Genomic DNA, 22,551 nt, shown 5'->3' on the forward strand with positions numbered 1-22,551 from the left:
CCCTCGGCCACCGCCTGCCCCTCCCGCCCACCGCACCCCCAGAGCCGCCAGGGCCCCCCAGCCCGACCCTGCGCTGCAACAGCTCGGGCTGACCACGCGCGGCCAGCGCCGCGGGAGCAGGCGCCGGGCCCCCGGCACCACGGAGGACCCGGTCGCTCACCGGCGCGAGCTTCTCCTCAGCCATGTTGGCTCCGCCCACCGCGGCCGCGGCCGGAAGTCGGCGGTTTCCGGAGCGACGCGGCCCGGAAGTCGCGGTCGGGGGCGGGCCCTGCGGGCCGGAAGCGTCAGTGGCCCGGGCGTCTCCCGGCCTCCGCGGTTCTCCGGGGCTGTGGAGCTGCCGCCGGCCGGGAGCGCGGTGCCCTCCCCGGGCTGCGGGCGGCGTGGCCGGGGCGGGGGTCTCATCCCACCCTCTCGTTTGATGACTGATGGGCGGGAGAAGCCGGCTGCGCGCTGGGCGGCGGCGTCTGTGCAGCCTGGGCCTTCTGCACCTGCTCCCCGGCGCCCACCGCGGCTGGGGCCTCGCTCGGTGGGCGCGACGCGCAGGACCCCTCCCTGCTCCCCGAGCCAGAATGAGAAATGCGCTGACTGCTCAACTTCAGAAACGGCGACGGCCAGGAAGAAAAAGACAGCCAGACTCCGTCCAGGTCTCCCATGTGCACGGCAAGGACCCACCTGCTCCTGCCAGGGTGCACGCTGGTAGGAAGCGGGCGGCGGAGATGGAGCTGAGGCTTGAAGCAGCCGTTGCAGTATGGGATGCAGGGTCCCAAAGGGCAAAAAACCACCCCCGGCAGCCTTTCTTCTGTAGATAGAAACCATTATTCTGTGTAAAGATCTCTCCTTTTTTTTTTTTCCAAATTTATGTATTTATTTGAAAGGCTGAGTTAGAGAGAGAGAGAGGTCTTCCATCCGCTGGTTCACTCCCCAAATGGCTGCAATGGTTGGGTCTGGACAAAGCCAGGAACCAGGAACTCCACCCAGATCTCTCACGTGGGTGGCGGGACCCAGGCACTTGGGCCACCTTCCGTTGCCTTCCCCGGTACGTTAGTAGGGAGCTTGACGGGAAGCTGGAGCTCTGATGTTTGCTGGCACTGCACGCGGGGGCTTGACCTGCTGCACCACATGCTGGCCTACAGAGACATTTTCATAGGAAAATCCTCGGACGTGTGTAGAGCACACTTCTTGGGTCACAGGTCTTCATTTCCCTTAGAAACCTGTGAGTGTGGCCTGTCATTCAGGTCAGGCCCTCCCAACAGGGCTCACTCAGCTGTAGTACCAGTGGGTGCTAAGCGCTGGAAGAAGGAGCAGGCACCAGGAGCAGTTCAGTGCCTCCAGTACACGTTTAAAGAAGCAGCTGCACCATATTTGTAATACTTTAATGCAATATTCCCACCTGATGGGGTCGTTAGCAACCTGTTAGTGTTGCCACCTGCAGGGCAATTCCACCGCACCCTGTGCTGTTTTTTTTTTTTTTCTTTTTCTTTTTTTTCTTTCTTTTTTTTTTTTTTTTTTACCAGGCAGAGTGGACAGTGAGAGAGACAGAGAGAAAGGTCTTCCTTTGCCGTTGGTTCACCCTCCAATGGCCGCCACGGCTGGCGCGCTGAGGCCGGCGCACCACGCTGATCCGAAGCCAGGAGCCAGGTGCTTCCTCCTGGTCTCCCATGGGGTGCAGGGCCCAAGCACTTGAGCCATCCTCCACTGCACTCCCTGGCCACAGCAGAGAGCTGGCCTGGAAGAGGGGCAACCGGGACAGAATCCGGCACCCCGACCAGGACTAGAACCTGGTGTGCCGGCACCACTAGGCGGAGGATTAGCCTATTGAGCCGCGGCGCCGGCCACCTTGTGCTGTTTTTTGAAGTATTCAGTTCTCCCCAAACCCGTACCACAAACTCCTAAGTACCCAGCCAACACCCTGGGAAACACCACTCTAAAGTAATATGAAGGATTCAAGTTATTCATAGGCTTTCATGAAGTTTCATTCTGTTTTTCATTTTATTTGAAAGGCAAAGAGACAGAAAGGGATCTTCCATATGCTGGGTCACTCCCAGGATAACTGCAGCAGCCAGGGCTAGGCAGGCTGAGGCCAGGAGGCGGAAAGCACTGCACCAAACACCTGCCCCCTGAAATGCCTTTTTTTTTTTTTTTAAAGATTTATTTATTTGAAAGGCATAGTTACAGAGAGAGAGAGTGAGAGACAGAAAAGCTCTTCCATCCGCTGTTCACTCCCCAAATGGCTCCAACAGCTGGAGCTGGGCTAATCTGAAGCCAGGAGCCAGGAGCTACTTCCAGGTCTTCCAAGTGGGTGCAGGGGCCCAAGCACTTGGGCCATCTTCCACTGCTTTCCCAGGCACATTAGCACAGAGCTGGATCAGAAGTGGAGCAGCCAGGACTCAACAGGTGCCCATGAAGCATTTTAAAGGGGTCTGTGTGTGATACTGCAAGTATTTTTTTAAACATTCATTTATTTATTTGAAAATCAGAGTTACATAGAAGAGAGGAAGAAAGAGAGAGAGAGAGGTCTTCCATCCGGTGGCTCACTCCCCAGATGGCCACAACAGCCAGAGCTGCACCAATCCAAAGCCAGGAGCCTCCTCCTCCGGGTCTCCCAAGCGGGTGCAGGGGCCCAAGGACTTGCGCCATCTTCTACTGCTTTCCCAGGCCATAGCAGAGAGCTGGATTGGAAGTGGAGCAGCTGGGACTCGAACCGGCGCCCATATGGGTTGCTGGCGCTTCAGGCCAGGGCGTTAACCTGCTGTGCCACAGCGCCGGCTCCGCAAGTATTTTCAATAGAAGCCAACAGTGAAAGTGGGGTTCCATGTTGTGGCACAGCAAATTAAGCCACTGCCTATGACGCCGGCATCCCGTATGAGCACCAGTTCAAGTCCCAGTGCTTCACCTGTGACTCAGTTTCCTGCTAATCCGCAGCCGAAGTTAGCTTGCATGCCTGGGCCCCTGGCACCCACATGGGAGACCATGACGGAGCCTGCTTTGGCCTCATCCAGCCCCAGCTGTTGCAGCCATTTGGGGAGTGATTCAACAGATTGAAAGTCTCTCTCTCTGTAAACCTGCCTTTCAAATAGATCAATAAATATTCTTTTTTAAAAAAGTGATGGGGGAAGGGACCACCGTCTGTAGCACTGGCATCCCTGTGGGCGCAGTTCAAGTCCTGGCTGCTCCTTTTCCAATCCAGCTCTCTGCTATGGCCTGGGAAAGCAGTAGAAGATGGCCCAAGTCCTTGGGCCCCTGCACCCACGTGGGAGACCTGGAAGAAGCTCCTGGCTCCTGGCTCCTGGCTTCGGATCGGCACAGCTTCAGCTATTGTGGTCAATTGGGGAGTGAACCAGCGGATGGAAGACCCCTCTCTCTGCCTCTGCCTCTGCCTCTCTGTAATTCTACCTTTCAAGTAAAATAAATCTTAAAAAAAGCGATGAGGGGCTGGCGCTGTGGTGTAGTGGGTAAAGCCACCTCTTGCAGTGCCAGCATCCCATATGGGTGCTGGTTAGAGGCCCAGCTGCTCCACTTCTGATCCAGCTCCCTGTTAATGCACCTGGGAAAGCAGTAGAAGATGACCCAAGTCCTTGGGCCCCTTCACCCATGTGGGAGGCCCAGAGGAAACTCCTGGCTCCTGGCTTCCAATAGGCCCAGCTCCAGCTGTTGCAGCCATTTGAGGAGCGAACTGGTCGATGGAAGACCTCCCTCTCCCTCTCTCTCTGACTCTAACTCTGCCTTTCAAGTAAATAATTTTTTAAAAAGATTTTATTATTTATTTATTTGAGAGTAGAGCTACAGTGAGAGGGAGAGACAAAGGTCTTCCTTCCATTGGTTCACTCCCCAAATGGCTGCAACAGCCAGAGCTACGCCGATCCGAAGCCAGGAGCCAGGAGCTTCTTCCTGGTCTCCCATGCGGATGCAGGGGCCCAAGGACTTGGGCCATCTTCTGCTTTCCCAGGCCACAGCAGAGAGCTGGATTGGAACAGCCGGGACTAGAACCAGTGCCCATATGGGATGCCAGTGCCGCAGGCGGAGAATTAGCCTCCTGCACCACGGCACCAGCCATAAATAAATCTTTTAATTAAAAAAAAAAAAAGTGAATGTGGGCAAAGGCATACATGCACATACACAGTTTGTCAGAATACTGGAAACTTCTAGGTGCCCATCACCAGGGACTGTTCAAAGCAGGGACGGGGAACGTCCAGCCCACAGGCCAGACAGAGCCATGACATCACCTGGTTCAGCCCTGCCAAGGCAACCACAGGCAGGACTCAAAATTCAATACATCCACAGCAGGCTGATTTTTAAGTTGATAATTGTGTATGGCCCATGAATGATGTTATGAATATCCAGATGGCCCTTGGCAGGAGAAAGGTTGGCCACCCCTGGAAGGTATATTCTGCAGTTTGTAAAAGACATCATGATAAAGCAGAGTTGGACATTTGGTGCAGCACTTAGATGCTGCCGGGACACTGGCTTCACAGATCAGAGAGCCTGGTTTGAGTGCCAATTCTCCTGCTTCCAGCCCCGCTTCCTGCTAATATGCACCCTGGGAGGTGATGACTCAAATAGTTGGCTCCCAGCCATCCACCTGGGAGACCTGGAGTTAGTTTTGGGTTCCTGGCTTCAGACTGAGTTTTTAAAATTTGGGACCGGCATTGTGGCACACCAGGTAAACCGCCACCTGCAATGCCAGCATCCCACGTGGGCACCAGTTTCAGTCCCAGCTGCTCCACTTCTAATCCAGCTCTTGGCTCTGAGGAAACAGATGGCCCAAGTGCTTGGATCCCTGCCCCCTACATGGGAGACACAGATGAAACTCCTGGATTCGGCCTGGCCCACTCAGGGTGTTGCAGTCATTCGGGGGGTGAACCAATGGATGGATGTTACCTCTATCTCTCCTTCTATCTCTGTAACTCTGCTTTTCAAATAAATGTTTAAAATTTTTTAAGACAGTAAAATAGTTACATGAGAAAAAATTTAGTATGCTTCCATTTGCATTAAAAAATATGGGGGAGAGATATTTACATGCTTTATAAATACAATCTTTAAAAAAGATTTATTTGAAAGGCAGAGTTACAGAGAGGGGAAAGAGAGAGAAGAAAGAGAGAGAGAGAGAGAGAGATCCATCTTCCATCTGCTGGTTCATTCCCTAAATGGCTGTAACAGTGGGGCTGGGCCAGGATGAAGCTGGGAGCCTGGTCTCCCATGTATGTGACAGGGGCCTGAGCACTTGAGCCGTCTTCTGCTGCTTCCCAGGTGCACTGGCAGGGAGCAGGATTGGAAGTGGAGCAGCCGGGATATGCACTGGTACCCATTTGGACGCAGACATCGCAAGCAGCATCCCAACACACTATGCCAGAACGTTGGCCTCATAAATAAAATTTTGAGAAAAGCACCACAAGAAATGGGTAAGATGTTTGTCTTTGGAGTAAGCGGAACTAGGGGATGTAGAATAAGAAGTGTGGCTTCTTGTTATTTGTGATTACATAAAATGAAACTTATTATCCATGACTGTTAATTGAAGAAACTAATGAAATGTAAATAAAGTTTAACTGTAATGTCTAGAATTCACTACTGACTTGTATATAGTCACATGAGAACATAGCTCTCACCATACCAAACAACCAAAGAAAGGCCACATTAGCTAGAAAATTAAATTTTAAAGTCTTATTTATTTGAGAGGAAGAGATGGAGAGATCTTCCATCGGCTAGTTCACTCTCCAAATGGCTGCAAAGGCTAGGACTGGGCCAAGCTGAAGCCAGAAGCTTCTTTTGGCTCTTCATGTGGGTTCAGGGGGCCCAAGGACTTGGGCCGTCCTCTGCCGCCTTCCCAGGCACATTGGCAGGGAGCTGGGTCGGAGGCAGAGCAGCCAGGGATCAAACTGGTGCCCACATAGAATGCGGGCACTGTTGGCAATGACTTAAGCAGTCACACCACAATGCCAGTCCCCCATAATATTTTTAACATGAGAAAGCTGGGAAGACAAACCTAAGAACCAAGCCAGGAAATGTCCACTCCTTCACAGGACCCAGAAGACCCCAGGCCAGGAAGAGGAGGCTACTGCTGGGGTAGCTAAGAGAAGCTGCTGGAATCTGGCAAAATCGGGACAGCCCCCAGAGGCTGGGATGGCTGCAGACCTGGGGAGCTCAAAGCCACACAGGGGACCTGCACCTGCTTCCCATCTGTCCATCTGGGATTTGAAAAATGTACAGGGAGGACTGTAGGGGACCCCCGGGTGCAGCAGGAGGCCAGTAACGCCAGGGAAGCCGCGGGAGTGGCCCGGCTCCGACGGAAATGAGGGTGAGGCAGGAGAGAAACTCACAAGAGGCTGGCACAGCCAGGGCGGGTGCAGGGCTGCTAAGGGCAGCACACACAGGTAGGGGCTGAGAACCCTCCTCCTGCTCCCCCTGTGCCATGGACCAGAGACCGCAGCCAGGCTCCAGATGTGGAGAGACCCCCACATCTCCACAAGCTGCTGGCTTGGCTGTGAAGCAGAGGATCTCGGAAACGTGTGAATGCCCAAGTCGCAGTCTCTGCTGAAGTGCAAGTTCTAGTTCTACCCCCAAGATGTTTGAAGCTAGTGGAGAATGAACCAAACAGTAAGGCCCGGATCTGGCTCAACTGCTTGACATACTAAGTCAGCCTCTACTCAGGCGGCCTGAAAGCAGAAGGGCACAACCCTATTTTGGAGATAAATATTTACTTCAGTTTCTCTCTCTTTAGAGAAAGAGACAGAGACAGGGAGCACAGACAGAAAGATCTCCCATCTGCTGGTTCACTCCCCAAATGGCCTTAACGTTTGGGGCTGGGCCCGGCCAGGTCCAGGAGCTTCACCTGGGCCTCCCACACAGGTGCAGGGGCCCAAGCACCTGGACATCTGCCGCTTTCTCGGGTGCAACAGCAGGGAGCTGGATGGGAAGTGGAGCATCCAGGATTCAAATCGGCGCTCAGAAGGGATGGCCAGCATCACAGTGGTGGCTTAACCCCCTACACCACAACACTGGACCGTCTCTCTCTCTTAATATAAAATGACCGCCATACAATGAAATATATGACGTTCTAAAGTGAGGGAATGAACTCCACAGTAAGACAGGGTTCAGCAGAAACAACTAGAGATCTTTAAATAAGTCCTGGGGCAGGCGCCGTGGTGTAGGAGGTAAAGCCGCCGCCTGAGTGCTGGCATCCCTAAGAGCACCGGTTCGAGTCCCAGCTGCTCCACTTCCAATCCAACTTTCTGTTGTGGCCGGGGAAAGCAGAAGATGGCCCAAGTCTTTGGCCCCTGCACCCACGTGGGAGACCCAGAGGAGGCTCCTGGCTCCTGATCGGCACAACTCCGGCTGTTGCGGCCAAATGGGGAGCAAACCAGCAGGTGGAAAGCCTTTCTCTCTCTCTCTCTCTCTCTCTGCCTCTCCTTCTCTGTGTAACTCTTTCAAACAAATAAATATTTAAAAACTATAAAATAAATAACTCCAGGGCCAGTGTTGAGGAGCAGCAGGTTAAGCTAAAGCTGCAATGCCAGTATCTCATATTAGACTGTCAGTTCCAGTCCCAGCTACTCCACTTCTGATCCAACTTCTTACTAATGTACCTGAGAAAACAGCAGTAGATGGCCCAAATGCTTAAACCCCTGCCACACACCTGGGAGACCCGGCTGGAGTTCTGGCTCCTGGCTTCAGCTGGGCTCAGTGGTAGCGTTCATGACCATTCAGGGAATGAATCAGTTGATAGAAGATCTCTTTCTGTCTCTCCCTCCCTCTCTGACAATCTTTCAAAGAAATAAATTTTTTATAAAAGAGTTAACTCTGAATTAAAATGCTAATTTTAATTTGTTGTTTAATGCTAATTTGTTGCAATCAACAAACAAGGTTGTTTAAATAGCTATGATAAAATACTAAAATATATAGTGGAAAACATGTATGAAGAAATGGGAAGTATTAGCAGGAAATGATGATTCTACAATCATAACGAAATGCTAGAAATGAAAAATATGATGTCAGACATGAAGAATTCACTATTTGAGTTTAACAGGTTCGCGCTGTGGCCAGAGTTGTAGCACAGCAGGTAAAGTCGGGGCCTGCGATGCCAGCACCCACATGGGCTCTGCTTGTACCCCAGCTGCTCCACTTCTGATCCAGCTCCCTGCTGATGCACCTGGGAAAGCAGCGGAGGATGGCCAAGTCCCTGGGCCCCTGTACCCACGTGGGAGACTGGATGCAGCTCCTGGCCGTGGCTGCAGTTTGGGCCAGATCTAACCATTGTAGCCATCTGGGGAGTAAACCAATGGGTGGGAGATCTCTCTCCGCCTCTCCTCTCTGTAACTCTTTAAAATAAATACAATTAAATCTTAAGAAAAAAAGAGGTTAGCATTGGAAGGCATCAGAGAACTTAAAGTATCTAAAATGAAAATAAGAAGAAAAAACACCAGGGCAAAACCACAGATCTACAGCACAAGGCTAATCACCTAATGGTCGGGCAAAGCAGCCGCAGAGGAGCAAAACCAGAGTCTGAGAAAACACTTGAAGAGAGAATGGCCAGGAAATACCCAATAGTTTTTTAAAAATCATAATAGCTATTTTTTAAATTTTTTTTATTTTTGACAGGCAGAGTGGACAGTGAGAGAGAGAGGGACAGAGAGAAAGGTCTTCCTTTTGCCATTGGTTCACCCTCCAATGGCCGCTGCGGCCAGCGCATAGCGCTGATCCAAAGGCAGGAACCAGGTGCTTCTCCTGGTCTCCCATGGGGTGCAGGGCCCAAGCACTTGGGCCATCCTCCACTGCACTCCCAGGCCATAGCAGAGGGCTGGCCCGGAAGAGGGGCAACCAGGACAGAATCCGGCGCCCCAACTGGGACTAGAACCTGGTGTGCCGGCGCCGCAAGGCGGAGGATTAGCCTAGTGAGCCGCGGCGCCGGCCAGTCATAGTAGTTATTTTTAAAGATGTATTTACTTATTTGAAAGAGTGACAGAGAGGGAGAGACAGAGAGGAAGAGCTCTTCCATCTGATGGTTCACTCCCCCAGTGGCCGCAGTGGCTGGGGGAGGAACATGCTGAAGTCAGGAGCCAGGAACTCCATCAGGGTCTCCCACATGGGTGCAGGGGCCCAAGCACTTGGGCACTCTCTGCAGTTTCCCAGACGCATCTGCAGAAGTTGGATCTGAAGTGGAGAAGCTGAGACCCGAACCTTCAAGCCAGTGCTCTGATACGGGATGCCGACATCACAGGTGGTGCTTACGCCTCTTTGACACGAGATCGGCCCTGGAAATATCAAATACTAGTGGAAAACACTAGCACAGATCTATGAAGTTCAGTCAACTCTACACAAAAGGAAACCTGATGAAAGATTTCACCACGGGGACAGAAACAAGATTAAAACATGGCTGACGTCTCTCCAGAAACAAGTGACCCTACTTCCAAGTACTGAAAAAAGAGGAAATAAAAAGGTACACACATAGAATCCTCTGTCCAACTAAAACAACCCTCAAATATAAAGACAAAGACAGCCTCTGACGGGGCAGGCCTTTGGGGGTTACGCTGCTGCTTGGGACCCCTGCATCTCACATCAGAGTCCTGGGTTCAAGTGCCGCTTACTCTCCCAATTCCAGCTTCCTGCTAATGCGCAGCTTCGGAAGTGACAGGTGATGATGGCTCAAGGAGCTGGCTCCCTGCAATCCACTTGGAGACCTGGGTTCCATCCCCTGGCCCAGCTGTAGTGGTCATTTGGAGAGCGAACCAGTGAATCTATGCCTCTCAAATAAGTAATGTTTAAATGCTCCAAACTATCTAAATGGAAATGCTGCTCCTGTGACTTTACCAAAATAAAATTATTGTAATCAAGAGATCCCAATTACAAAAAAAAAAAAAAAAAAAAAAAACAGGCAAGTTACAAAAGACACAGCATGTACTGTTATTCATCAAAGGACTTGTTTCCATAATATAAAAACACATAAGAAGACAACCCAATTTTATCATTTTTAAGTTTATTTTTACTTGAAAGCCAGAGAGAGACAATACTGAGATCTGGACCGGCGCCATGGCGCAGTAGGTTAAACCTCCGCCTGCAGCGCCAGTATCCCATATGAGCGCTGGTTCTAGTCCCGGCTGCTCCTCTTCCAATCCAGCTCTCTGCTATGGCCTGGGAAAGCAGTGGAAGATGGCCCAAATCCTTGGGCCCCTGCACCCACCTGGGAGACCTGGAAGAAACTCCTTGCTCCTGCCTTCAGATAGGCGCAGTTCTAGCCATTGTGGTCATTTGGAGAGTCAATCAACAGAAGGAAGACCTTTCTCTCTGTCTCTCCCTCTGTCTGTAACTCTCTCAAATAAAATAAATAAAATCTTTAAAAAAAAAAAATACTGAGATCTTCCATCCACTGGTTTAATCTCCAAATGCCTGGAATACCTGAGGCTGGGCCAGGCAGAGCCAGAAGGCCAGAACTCAGTCCAGGTCTGCCACGCGGTCTGCAAGGATCCAGGCACTTGAGCCATCACTGCTGCCTCCCAGGGCGTACATTGTCGGCGGGAAGCTGGATTAGAATAGGGAGGCAGGACATGATCTTAGGGACTCAGATGTGCGATGTGGGCATCCAGGAGGCAGCTTCACTTGCTGTACCAGGACACCCACCCCAATAATCAAATTCTGAAATGGAAGACACGCCTAGAAGATATGCAGACCGAGGCAGACACCTCGGAATGCCTGGGTTTGATGCTGGGTGCTCACTCCAGCTTCTAGCTAACGAACAGGGAGGCAACAGTGATAACACAGTGGTAGGGCCCTGCCACTGGGGTTTAAGTCTTGGATCATGTTCCTAGTTCCCAGCTTCAGCCTGGCCCAGCCCAGGCCACTGCAGGCATTTGTAAAGTGAAAGAATGGATGAGCACTATGTACTTCTCAGAGAGAGAGAGAGAGAGAGAGAGAGAGAGAGAGAGAGAGAGAGAGAGAGAAAGGTGTGCAGATGGAAGACAGGCATGTGAGAAAGTGTTCAGCATCATTAATCATTGGGAAACGCAGAATAAATGAAAATCAGGTACTTCATACCACTAAGACAGGTAATGCAATAAGCTCTGACAGGGACATGGGGCAAGTGGAACTGTCATACACCACTGACAGAGTTGCTTTGGACAACCGGAGGGCATTTCCTGTTGTTTATTTGAAAGACAGAGATGGGGGGTGGGGAGGTCTTCCACCTGCTGGTTCACTGCCCCCAGATGGCTGAAATGGCCAGGGCTGCGCCAGGTGGAGGGCAGGAGCCACTTGGGCCACCTTCTGCTGCTTCCCCAGGCACATTAGCAGGAAGCTGGATTGAAAGTGGAGCAGCCAGGACTTGGGGATGCCGTCACTGCAGGCAGCTGCTCAGCACTGGCCCAAAAGCGTTTTCTTGTAAAGGTAAACGTACACTTGCCATAAGACTCAACAGGGTTCTACACTTAGGTGTTTATGCAAAAGAAACCAAAACATATCCACAAAAAAACAAAACCGAACCAATCCCGGAGCTGAATGTTTGGTGCAGACATTAACATAACTCTCAGGACATGGGCATCCCACATCAAAGATCCCCTTCCTAGTCCTGATTCTGCACCCAGTTCCAGATTTTGATCACGCACACCCTGGGAGGCAGCAGGTGATGGTTTACGTAGCTGGATCCCTGACATCCATGTGGGAGACCCAGCTGGACTTCTAGGCTCCTGGCTTTTGCGGCATTTGGAGAGTGAACCAGTAGATCTGTGTCTCTGCTTTTCAAACAGTGAAAATAAATTTTAAGAGATCAGTGTTTGGCACAGTAATTTGCTGCTTGGGGTGCTTACCTCCCACATGAGAGTACCTTGTTCACGTCTGGGCTTCTCCACTTAGGATCTAGCTTCCTGCTAATGTGCCCCCTGGGAGGGCAGTGGATGATACTAAGCCCCTGCCACCCACCAGGGAGACCTGGCTTTAGCCTGACCTGATCATGACCGCCAGGGGCATTTGCGGACTGACCTACTGGACAGAAAGAAGACATCTTTCTCTCAGCCTTCCAAATAAAATGAGACTAACAAAACCAGGGGAAGGTGTTTGGCCTAGCAGTTAAGGTGCTGGCTAAAATGTCTACCTTGACTGGGTTCCTGCCACCCACACCCACTGCCTTCCTGGAATCTGAGGAGTGACCCTGCAGATGGGAGGTCTTTCTCTGCCACCTTTCCAGTGGGAGGGGAAAAAAATGAACCAGAAAACCTTGTGCAACAATACACGTAACAGCCCTCTTCATAAATGCCCCGGACTGGAATAAACTAGAACTCCATCAGTAGGAGAACAGATAAACAAACGGTGGTATATTTATAGAATGAAATACTGTTCAGGAACAAAGAACGATCTCCTGTACAATACAAACGAGTCTTTGAATCACTGCAAGTGAAAGAAGCCAGAAGCAAAAATGTACACAGTTCATGATTCCATTTACACAAAATCCAAAAGCAGGCAAAACACATCTTTAGTGATAGATATCAACAAGTGGGGAGCAACTCATGGATGTTTTTAAAGGCACACAAGAGAATGTTCTGGGCTGATGGCAGCATTCTAGACCTCCTTTTAGGGCGGTCATTACAGTGTGTACAACTGTCAGAACACCAAACACCAAGATGTGCGCATTTTACTGTCCACGAATTTCCGATGCACTAGTCGACACAGCCGAGCTGGGTGGGAGTCTCCTCCCAGGAGCGTCTGATCTGTTCACCTCAGCACTTTTAATTTGGCCTCAACCTGCTTTGAGCTGATCAGTAGCATTTAGGATCTGTAAATTCTGTGGAACCAAAGTCTGATTTTCACTGGTTAGTAAGCAACCATGTGACCATGGCAAGGCACTGACTTATGCAGATTTCATTTTTAACATGATACATGGTGGCATTCTTTAAAAAGACAACACTTAATCTAATGGATAGCAAGCCACTGCCACCTCCAGTAGGCACATTCTCTAGCATTTGCTGCCCTGATCTTTGCAATGCCCAAATTAGTACCAGGGTTTTGGGATTCAAAATCATTTCCTATCCAAAGCAGGTGAACACTCAGGTCACTCCCTCCCTTATCAGAAAACCCTCTAGAATTCATCCTCATTGGGTAGAAATGAACCACAAGCCAGGGTGTGTGGTAGAAATTTATTAGCAAGCACACAAGTCTGCTCAAACCAGGAAGACCAACAATGAAGTCATAAATCACTCAAGAGCAGGTGCAAGAACTTCACTTCACAGCATTCTATTAGGATGTCCGGTGCCCAGGTAGGCCCACCAAAGGTGCCCTGTGGGTTGCCATCCCACGCTGTATGCCCTCCGAGAAAGTGACAGGACCTGCGTGGAGCCTCCCTGCACAAGGGAGCGGGGAAATCCAAGCGAGGGCGCATCTGGAGAGGGTCTCCAGGGAAACCCCCAAGAAAACCCTGCCGTGTGCGTGCAGTCCTCAGCAGTCCCCACCGCACAAGCCCCAAATTCAAATCCCAAGAGCTATTTAACATGCACTGTGGTGGCTTCTAGGGCACTGCTCCGTAGTCACGCACACACCAACAGCTGTTGGCTAGCAGAGGGGAAATCTAAATCAACAGAAACAAGTGTTCAGCTCAAGAGCTTTCTGGAGAATAACCTGAGATGGAGAACTGGTTTTGTGTTTATGAAGTCACCCTCCAAATTCTCACCCTGGAAGAAAATCTACTACGGCTCTTGCCAGAGGCCTCAAGAGTGAAGCCCAAACTCTCCCCAGACACAGTCAGGGAAGAGGTAGTGACAGGGGCCACCCAAGACACCAATGTTAGGGAATGTTCGTTACCAACGAGTCAGGCCAGTGTCACTGCTCCAAGTTAGGCTGGCTGGCTGCAGTCTCCTCATTAACATGCCAGGGCAGCTCCCGAAGTGAAGGGGGAAAGCATCCCGGGTCCTTCCCAGCAGTACAGGAGGCGGCTCTGAGCGGAACAGCCAGATGTGAGAACTGGTCAGAGTCTCCCGGGCCAGCCAGAGCTCCCAGGAAGGCTGAGCAGCAGCTACAGCGTGGTGAGAATTCTCACACTGCAGTGGGCAGCAAGGCCCCGCCTCTGCAACAGGCTGGCTGACCGTGGGCAGCCCCGAGTCTCTGGGTAGCATCATGACCAAGAGCTCCAAGGAAGCCACAAGACCTTTTCCTCACTGGTGCACCCCGGCGCTTGGCACTGTGGGTGTCCACTCAAGGAACCCAGGCTTGAAACTTCAAGCTAGCTGGCTTCTCTGAGCTTCTCCTTCCTTATTTATAAAGCAAGGATGGCAACTGCTTCATAGGACAGCATGAAGCACTTGTTAAGTACCAGTTACCCAGTTATCACACACTCATTTCTTATTATTTAAAAAAAGAAAGCTTTCCGGGCATTTTGCTTTTGTAGAAAACAATTCCTGTGATGTGTGTGCAGCAAACATCTCTCCAAGCCACAGGGCAGGCCGCTTGTACAGATGCTGCCACCTCAAGGACCTCATGGGTTCTGTCTGCATGCGTGTTCAATAGTAAAATGAACACATGGAGTACAGCCTGTGCAGACAACAGTGTCTGTATGGATAGCAGGTAGGGTTCAAAATGGCTTTCCACCCCCAGGTGCAACCTCCTCCCACCCTTCTGCTTACTTTCCCTAAGTCAGCACTGGTCTGCTAACCTATAGGTAGACTTAAACTTAAAGTTTCTTTGATCTCCAAATATAGCACACTCACAGAACGTGGGGAACCTGACAGTGTGGCCCTGTGAGGCTCGCAATGTGTGAATTCTGAGGGAAGTCCCTGAGATGTTCTGATGACAGGACAGCAATGCCTACTCTGACTGAGGGCTGTGTAGCGGAAACGGACAACATAAGGCAGAAAGCTACTAGCAAACTACAGCTCCTGTATTGGTTTCCCGATTTTACACAAAAGGGAAAACCACAGCTGAGAATTACATTCCTGCTGCTTCACCACGCTGAAGACAAAAACAGGCCAGGCCCAGTCTTCACAAACAAGATTATCAGAAGAATGCCAAGTGAAAGCACTCCGTGCAATTAAGTTTCTTTATAACTTTTGCTCAGACTCTACACTTATTTCCCAGATAATTTTCCTGCCCCATGGGAAAAGGATGGACGCCACTTGATATGAATATTGTCTGTCAGTTCTAAGTTTTTGTTTTCTGAAATTTTCTCCTAGGTAGATGGGTCATCTAGCAGAAAAGCAACAAAACTAACGTTGCCACTTGTGCCCCTTTCAGACTGAAAGGCCAGGCCAAGTCCCAGCTGTTCCACTTCTGATCCAGCTCCCTGCTAATGAGCCTGGGAAGGTAGTGAGGGCAGTCCACATATTTGGGTTCCTGTTACCCATGTGGGAGACCAATATGGGAGTACAGGGCCCGTCTCTGGCCTGGACCACCCCTGGCCATTGCCCTTTCCTCCCGCAGGGCCTGGAGCAGCTCACCTGCACTCCTTCCTTGCCAGCCGAGACGAGTTTTAACTGAACATCAGTACCACGGGGGCACAGAGCTGGCCGGGGGAATGGGCTTGAAAAAACACTGTACTGACACCCAGGTCACAAGCCCCAGCAGTCAAACCAATCTCCAAGCAGCGTCCCTCAGGCACTCAGGTTTTCTCAGGGGCTCCCACTCAGGGACCTGGTTGAGAACCACTGGTCTGGATAATGTCAGAGGGACTCTGGCGTGAAGCTGCAACCCAGGATTAACAGAAGATGAGCAACAATGGCCTACATTTAAGAGAATTCACATAAAGCACAGATCTCGTGGGCTCCTCACAGGTCACCTAGCACAGGGTAGTCTATTCCTAAAATATGTACCTGGTCATTACAGAGTTTGAGACTCTTGGATTACTAAAATACTAAGGCTGCGCTGTTGGCAGTGTTAGATCTGCCACAAATCACCATGTCAATGATTTAAATGATTTAAAAACTAATTAAAACTGTCCTGAGAATGGTCTCAGTAAGTGAATCAGAGTCTAAAAGCTGCTTTTCCCAAGAACTCTAATTTTTCCCATCCTAAATGCTACTAACGAGAGAAATAAACAGTTGCCTTGGGGCCGGTGCAGTGGCGCAGTGAGTTAATCCTCCACCTGCAACACCGGCATACCACATGGGCACCAGTTCTACTCCCGGCTGCTCCTCTGCCAATCCAGCTCTCTGCTGTGGCCTGGGAAAGCAGTAGAAGATGGCTCAAGAGCTTGGGCCCCTGCCCCGCATGGGAGACCAGGAAGAAGCTCCTGGCTCCAGATCGGCGCAGCTCCAGCCATTGCGGCCATTTGGGGAGTGAACCAATGGAAGGAAGACCTTTCTCTTTGTCTCTCCCTCTCACTGTCTGTAACTCTACCTCTCAAATAAATAAATACAATCTTTTTTTTTTTAAAGTTGCCTTATAACTGAAATTCACACACACACACACACACACACACACAAATGAGAGCCCCAAAGTTGTCTCAATTTGTTTATCCTTACAGCATTTCTGAGTTAGCTGTTTCAACTTGGGTAATTAGCAGCAAATCTCTTAAAACAAGATAAATCCCAACTTCATTCCTTAAAAAAAAAAAGGAAAAAAAATCTGAGGGGCCCACATATGCCTGTTTCTTAAAGAACCGCAGGCTTCCCCCACTTCTGTGTTTATTACGTCCTTACAGTGCCCACGGTCAGCCAGCTCCGTGCACAGACGCTGTACGTCTTCAGTTATCATTTACACAGCAAACTCTTGAAGAAGCCCCGGGAGACTGGCCAGGACCAACTGCAGTGTCCCTGGGCGCTTTTACCAGACCCAACCATGCTGAGCCATTTACTCTCAAGTATTGCTTGTACAGGTCAGGTCTTCACGCGAGTCTGACTCCCTCATCTACAACAGCAAGGGCCACTCCTCTACCCATGGCTGGATCTACCCACCAGCGGGACCCCGTGCCACACAGGGGGCCAACTCTGAGTAACAATTAAACGTCAGAGACAGGAACTGCCCAGAGCACTGCCCTCACCGCAGCAGTGCCAGGCCTTCAGGAAACCCCGGATGTGGTCTCAAAGTACAGAACTAGGCATGAACAGCCCTTCCTGGTCCTGAAAGCTAGGTCGTTCTGACACCAGAGGAAGAAGAAAGCATGATGCAGAGGTAGTGCGATGTTGACTGAGTTCCAGAGAAGCAGCTGTGGGCTCTGAGGTGCAGCACTTAACGGCTTCAAACCTTGCTTCTGTCCTCTGTAGAACACAGCAATTCCTATTGCACCTGCTTTAGATGGTAACACATCAAAGTGCTTTGAAAAAGAACTTTAAATGAACTCTCATAAGTACAGGTCCAAGACAGACCAAATTAACTCCTTCTTTAAATCAGAGCTGGCTAGTGTCAGCACAGGTATCTCCAACTTGGGGAGCTGCTTTAAGATACCTGTTCTTGTGTTCCAACAGGAGTATCAGCTTCCAACTGAGCTAAACGCAAGTGCTCTAAAGCAGGTTTTGAGATTAACTCAGAGTGACTCAAAATATTAAAAAAAAAAAAAACCACCTTGCTATTCAAATATCTACTCAGTATTTAGTGCACGTCACTATTATAATGCAAACAGTGATCCAAATTCCATGTTCAAGATACAGAAATGGAACTCTCCCCCAAAGAGGCTCTGAAGGGCTTGTTAACCAAGTCAAGTGCTGGGGAGGGATGGTCTCACTCACAGCTGCCTGCAGAGACACTGACTCCCATCTCGACACTCGCTAGCACACACGAACGGGGACTAAGGCACATAATGCAGGTGGCTGCTAGCCTCCGTGCATCCTTCTTCTTTACAAAAATGAACGTAAATAACTAATGGAATAACAAAATAAAAGTTTATTTTATTAGAATTAGGAATGTTCTTTCCCTCTGGGCAACCTGAACAGTCCAGTTACAATGAAAATCTAAGAACAGTTATTTCCACAGCACAGGGTGCTCTATGCACAAAATTACAGGGTTAGGAGCATTTCATCAATTTACCAATCTGATTGTCTCACCAACCCACCCCATCCCATCCCCCAAGTGCTCTATAATACCGGGATTTGTAGCTGTAAGTACTTGTTACATTACTTTCTTTTCTCTCTCCAACTAAATTTCAGTCCCTAATCATGCTGAACCACATATCACACAGCCAATTCCATGTTTCAATACAAGTCAGTCTTGGGTCTCTTGCCTATGTGTATACACGTGTACATCTAAGGTGTTCATTTACACACACATAAAACACACACAATCCTGGTCTCAGCAAATTACACAGAATTTAGAGTTGGATGATAACATAAGCTGTTCCATCCTGTTTGTGTCCTGAGCTTTGGATCAAAATTTTAATCACGGTAGGTGCATTCGCTGCTCAATTAAGTGTTCAAATGAAGCATGCACTTTTCCAAAGACAACGGAACTAACCTTGAGACGCCAGGGAGACTCTGGCGCTTACTGTGCGGGAGCGCCCTCTGACGGAAAGACGCAGCAGGTGCAATGGGGAAGCATCCCGCTGTCCCACCTGCCTGTCTCAGATGGGGTACTGAAGCTGCTGACAACAAGAGCAACCAACTTGGGGAATTCTGTCCACCAAGGAGACAGCTGCTCGAAGCCTGGAAGCAGAAAAGGCCAGTTCACCTCAATCCATGTAAACGTGGAGACACACCCACCAAGGCAGTCCCCTGTGGGCGGGGCTGACGGTAAGAAGCACACACACTGTCTTTGGATATTTGTTGCGAGGGGGCGTGTCAACAGGGTTTATGACACTCAAACCTGGATACTGCAAAGTTAACCGTGAGACTTTTAAAAACCACACATACACAAAGCATTCTGAGGGAGACAAATATATATCTATATAGCAACACTGGCTGCTTTTCAAAGTCACCAGGGAAAGGAACTTACTCAAGTTTTCTTAAAAAAAAAAAAAAAAAAAAAAAAAAAAAAAAAACACACACAAAAACAAAAACCTCCTTACTTTTGAAAATGACTTAAGATTGATGCAGTCATTCAGAGTAAAATAAAGTCAAATGGATGATATGGGAGGCAAGGGCAGGATGCAGGGAAGGGAGACTACAGAACGTGGAAGAAGCAGACACTGAATTCAGATGTGCACCCGAGGTGGCCGGGGAGGAGAGGAGGAAACGCCCAGGGAGCAGGCCCTCAGGCAACAAGTGGTTTAAGGAAGCAGCATAATACACTCAGCAAACATTCACTGATTGTTGATGGGAAAAGAACAGTTGCAAGTACATCTCATTTAACAACCTTTTCTAAAAGGAAAAGTAGGGTTGACTCAGCAAAGCCTAACTTAGGCAAAAGGCCAGAGGAAAGTGAAGCTACTTCCCAATGGAGTAATAAGATGGACAGTGCCAAGAGCAGACAGAGCTGCCTCCAAGTGGGAAACACCCCCCAGCACGAGGCAGCTAAAGGAAGACAGAGAGGCTTCTGCAGACCTCTCATCTGGTTGCCTAGTTCACTCTGCATTCCTGTAGAAAACTGACAGACGCAGGGATGCTGACCTGTTGAAAAATATTACAGCCAGAATGGCCCAAACAGGCGTATAGTTAATAAAACCACCACCATCCTTTACTTTTAACATAGCTCTGAAGTAGAAATTTCATAAAAATGGACATCACAGCTAAAATGCATTATTAATTCTCCTATATGCTGACAATAGAAAAGAAGTAAACTCCGTGATTTCTATTTAAATGCACTAGATGGGAATATATCACGTTCTAGTGGTGTCTGCCTTCAAACAAACAGAACCCACAGCAACACACACAAGCAATCTCAGAATCTGCCATTTTTAAATTCACAATCTGAGACTAAGTGAATGGCTATTTATTATACTTAAAGCAAAAACATTCTGCTTGATGCCCTAAGTAGGAGAAGGGGTGAGATAAGAGCCACAACTGAAATTTTAAAAGGCTCGAAGTAGCAACAAAGGGAAAAGCAAAAAGGAAAACAAACTCTGAAATGCTTCCTCAGGATGTGAAAGGGCGCTTGGGAAGCCTGAAGCAGTGTGCAGGATGTGGCCCCGGGGGGTCCGGCTGGGGACAGGATCACTTAGGAACTGCAGCAACGAATCCCCACAGCAACCCTTTTGGGCCGTGGCAGAGTCTGGGCACAGCCTCCCTGTCCCTGTGATCAAGAGCTGGGACTTCAAGGCGTGAAGCCGAGGGCCACAAGACACACCAGCATCAGGAAGGGCAAAGCAGCCAGGAAAGGAAGTGCCCAGAGCTTTCCCTGGGTCTCCAGAGGTCTCCTTTCATCCCAACCCAACCCTGGAAAGATAAACAAACTGAAAGAAAATGCACAGCAAATAGACATAATCTTGAAGATTTTTAAAGAATAAATATTTTTGTAATTGAACATTATGCAAACACGTGCCACGCTTGCTTTGTCCATGCATATGCGCTATATACAATTTTGAAAAATACTGTGTTGTCCTCTTGTTTTTAAAAGTCATATACAAAGTATTTTGTTTTTGTTTGTTTAATCCTCTTGCTGCCTACCCCCTTCCTTGTCCCAAGAATTTTCTTCACAAGGAGTAATCGTTCACTCATGACTTTGAGTAAGAGAGTCAGTCTGTGTGTGTGGGCGTATTGTGTGTGTGGGTAGGAAAGGGAAGAGGGCCTTTACCAAAGTACAACAAAATGTCTGGTTTGGACATGAAAAGCAGTGTCAAGGAGCTGTTGGAAAGTTTAACTGTACTACACTCAGGGAAAAGAAAAAGAAACAAGGAGTCAGCTTTGAGAATGAAGCTACGTTACAAGTTAAAGTTGGAGGGCTTTTAGTGTGTGTCACACTTTTGTTGGCGGCCTAGAATACTGTTGTACAATGGTTTATCTACCTTTTTTATTACAATATAATTTACTTAAACTTTCCGTTAACAAAACAGAATTCTGGTACTATAGACCAGTCGTGTCAGAATAGGCTTAGTGCCTCCTTGTTTGTGTTTGTTTTGTTTGTTTTAATTGCATGAGCACTCTAGATGGTAAAGATTTCAGAGTTCATTTTATGCGGGGCCACTCTCAGTCCTCAATGTACTCCCACAGATCTTTCTCATAGCCTTCATGCACATGCTGTAGCAAAACCCTCCGACGACTCTCGCAGTATCTAGAACCAAAGAGAAAAAAATCTCGTCAGCTTCCTATGAGAGAGATAAAGATAATATGGCATCCCCCACACCTTTTTATTTTTAAGGCACTGCTACATAGTTTATCCAGACTTGGAACCCAGCATCCATGTTTAACAGGCACACTTTCAGGTGTAGATATACAGACACATCAAACTGATCTCAATATTAAGACAGTATTATTTGGGGCTGGCGCTGTGGTGTAGCGGGTTAAAGCCCCAACCTGCAGCACTGGCATCCCATACAGGCGCTGGTTTGAGTCCCAGCTGCTCCACTTCTGATCCAGCTCCCTGCTAATGCACCTGGGAAAGCAATGGAGGATGGCCCAATTCCTTGGGCCCCTGCACCCATGTGGGAGACCCAGAAGAAGCTTCTGGCTCCAGGCTTTTGATCAGCTCAGCTCTGGCCGTTGTAACCATTTGGAGAGTGAATGAGCAGATGGAAGATTTCTCTCTCTTTTGCCTCAACCTCTCTCTCTGTAACTCTTTCAAATAAATAAAATAAATCTTTAAAAAAAAAAAGAAAAGAAAAAAGAAGAATAGAATACTTCTTGAAAGCCATGATGCCCAGGGCTGGGAATTCATTTTAGAATCATAAATTGTTACAAGGCAACAACGGCCCTTAGAAACCACAATCCAGACCCATAGTGCCACAGACAAGTAAACAGCTCCAGAAATGAGTGACTTCATAATCTATGCACTCAAATCTCTCAAGTATTCCAAATTCTCAATCATTCCTACTACTATTAAAAAGATAACAGGGGCCAGAGCTATGGAGTAGCAGGTGGGACCACCGCCTACAGTGCCAGCATCCCATATGGGCACCGGCTCAAGTCCTGGCTGCTCCACTTCTGATCCAGCTCTCTGCTAATGGCCTGGGAAAGCAGTGGAGGATGGTCCAGGTGCTTGGGTCCCTGCACCCGCACGGGAGACCCGAAGGAAGCTCCATGGATCCTAGCTTCAGATTGGCTCAGCTTCTGCCATTGTGGCCATTTGGGGAGTGAACCAGCAGATGTAAGACCTGTCTCTCCCTGCCCCTGCCTCCCTGTAACTCTATCATTCAAATAAATAAATCTTTAAAAAAAAAAAAAAAAAAAAAAAAAAGCACACAGAATTTTCAGGAAAAAACTTTAGGAAAGCAACCTCATGTTGGGAAATCAAACATTCTGCATCTTTAGCTTAAGAGGCAGTATACTTTTAAACGTCATAGATCACTATGACACACAAAAAAAACAAAAAACAAAAAACACCTCGAGAGATATGTAAGCAGCAGCTCATTTGTCAACAGTCATGATCCAAAGGATTCTAAAGGAAGATCAATATCCTGTTCTCACCCATGGTCCTCACGTCCTTCTGCCTCACAGGGTAGAAAAGGACTGAATTCCTTCTCCATGCTACACGAGCACTACTGCCTGCATTCATTCACCTGTGAGAAACAGGGCATCAGCTGAGCTGCTGGACAGGCTCAGCCCAGTGCCACTATCACGGACCTCG

General features: G+C 48.9%; 2 protein-coding genes and 1 long non-coding RNA gene across 19 annotated transcripts in view; 1 reads left to right on the top strand and 2 right to left on the bottom strand.

Moving 5' to 3' along the window:
* The window catches only part of BBS4 (Bardet-Biedl syndrome 4), a 52,640-nt gene extending 50,778 nt beyond the window's left edge, over nucleotides 1-1,862 (bottom strand). For 5 of the 16 annotated variants that reach the window (XR_016218460.1, XR_016218459.1, XR_016218461.1 and 2 more), the window contains exon 1: nucleotides 161-1,862. Coding sequence is in view for 3 of the 16 variants with exons in the window: in XM_089310923.1 (XP_089167049.1) it covers nucleotides 161-816 (656 nt within the window). In the remaining 13 variants the exon portion in view is untranslated. Of the gene's footprint in view, nucleotides 1-67 lie in introns of all 16 variants that reach the window. The other 11 variants (XR_016218462.1, XM_051822314.3, XR_016218463.1 and 8 more) reach the window with 7 other exon arrangements.
* Nucleotides 563-5,396, top strand: LOC138844765 (uncharacterized). The gene is made up of 2 exons (XR_011381109.2): nucleotides 563-696; nucleotides 5,248-5,396. It is a non-coding gene; the product is annotated as an uncharacterized LOC138844765 (long non-coding RNA).
* A 12,365-nt stretch (nucleotides 5,397-17,761) lies between these two features.
* The window catches only part of ARIH1 (ariadne RBR E3 ubiquitin protein ligase 1), a 112,456-nt gene continuing 107,666 nt past the window's right edge, over nucleotides 17,762-22,551 (bottom strand). For both annotated transcript variants that reach the window (XM_051822317.3, XM_089310924.1), the window contains one exon: nucleotides 17,762-21,039. In XM_051822317.3, coding sequence (XP_051678277.1) covers nucleotides 20,955-21,039 — 85 coding nt within the window. In that variant the 3' untranslated portion in view covers nucleotides 17,762-20,954. The remainder of the gene's footprint in view (nucleotides 21,040-22,551) is intronic.

This window comes from Oryctolagus cuniculus, chromosome 12, assembly GCF_051225735.1.
Source record: "Oryctolagus cuniculus isolate XC-2025 breed Fujian yellow rabbit chromosome 12, ASM5122573v1, whole genome shotgun sequence".
Taxonomy (NCBI): Eukaryota; Metazoa; Chordata; class Mammalia; order Lagomorpha; family Leporidae; genus Oryctolagus; species Oryctolagus cuniculus.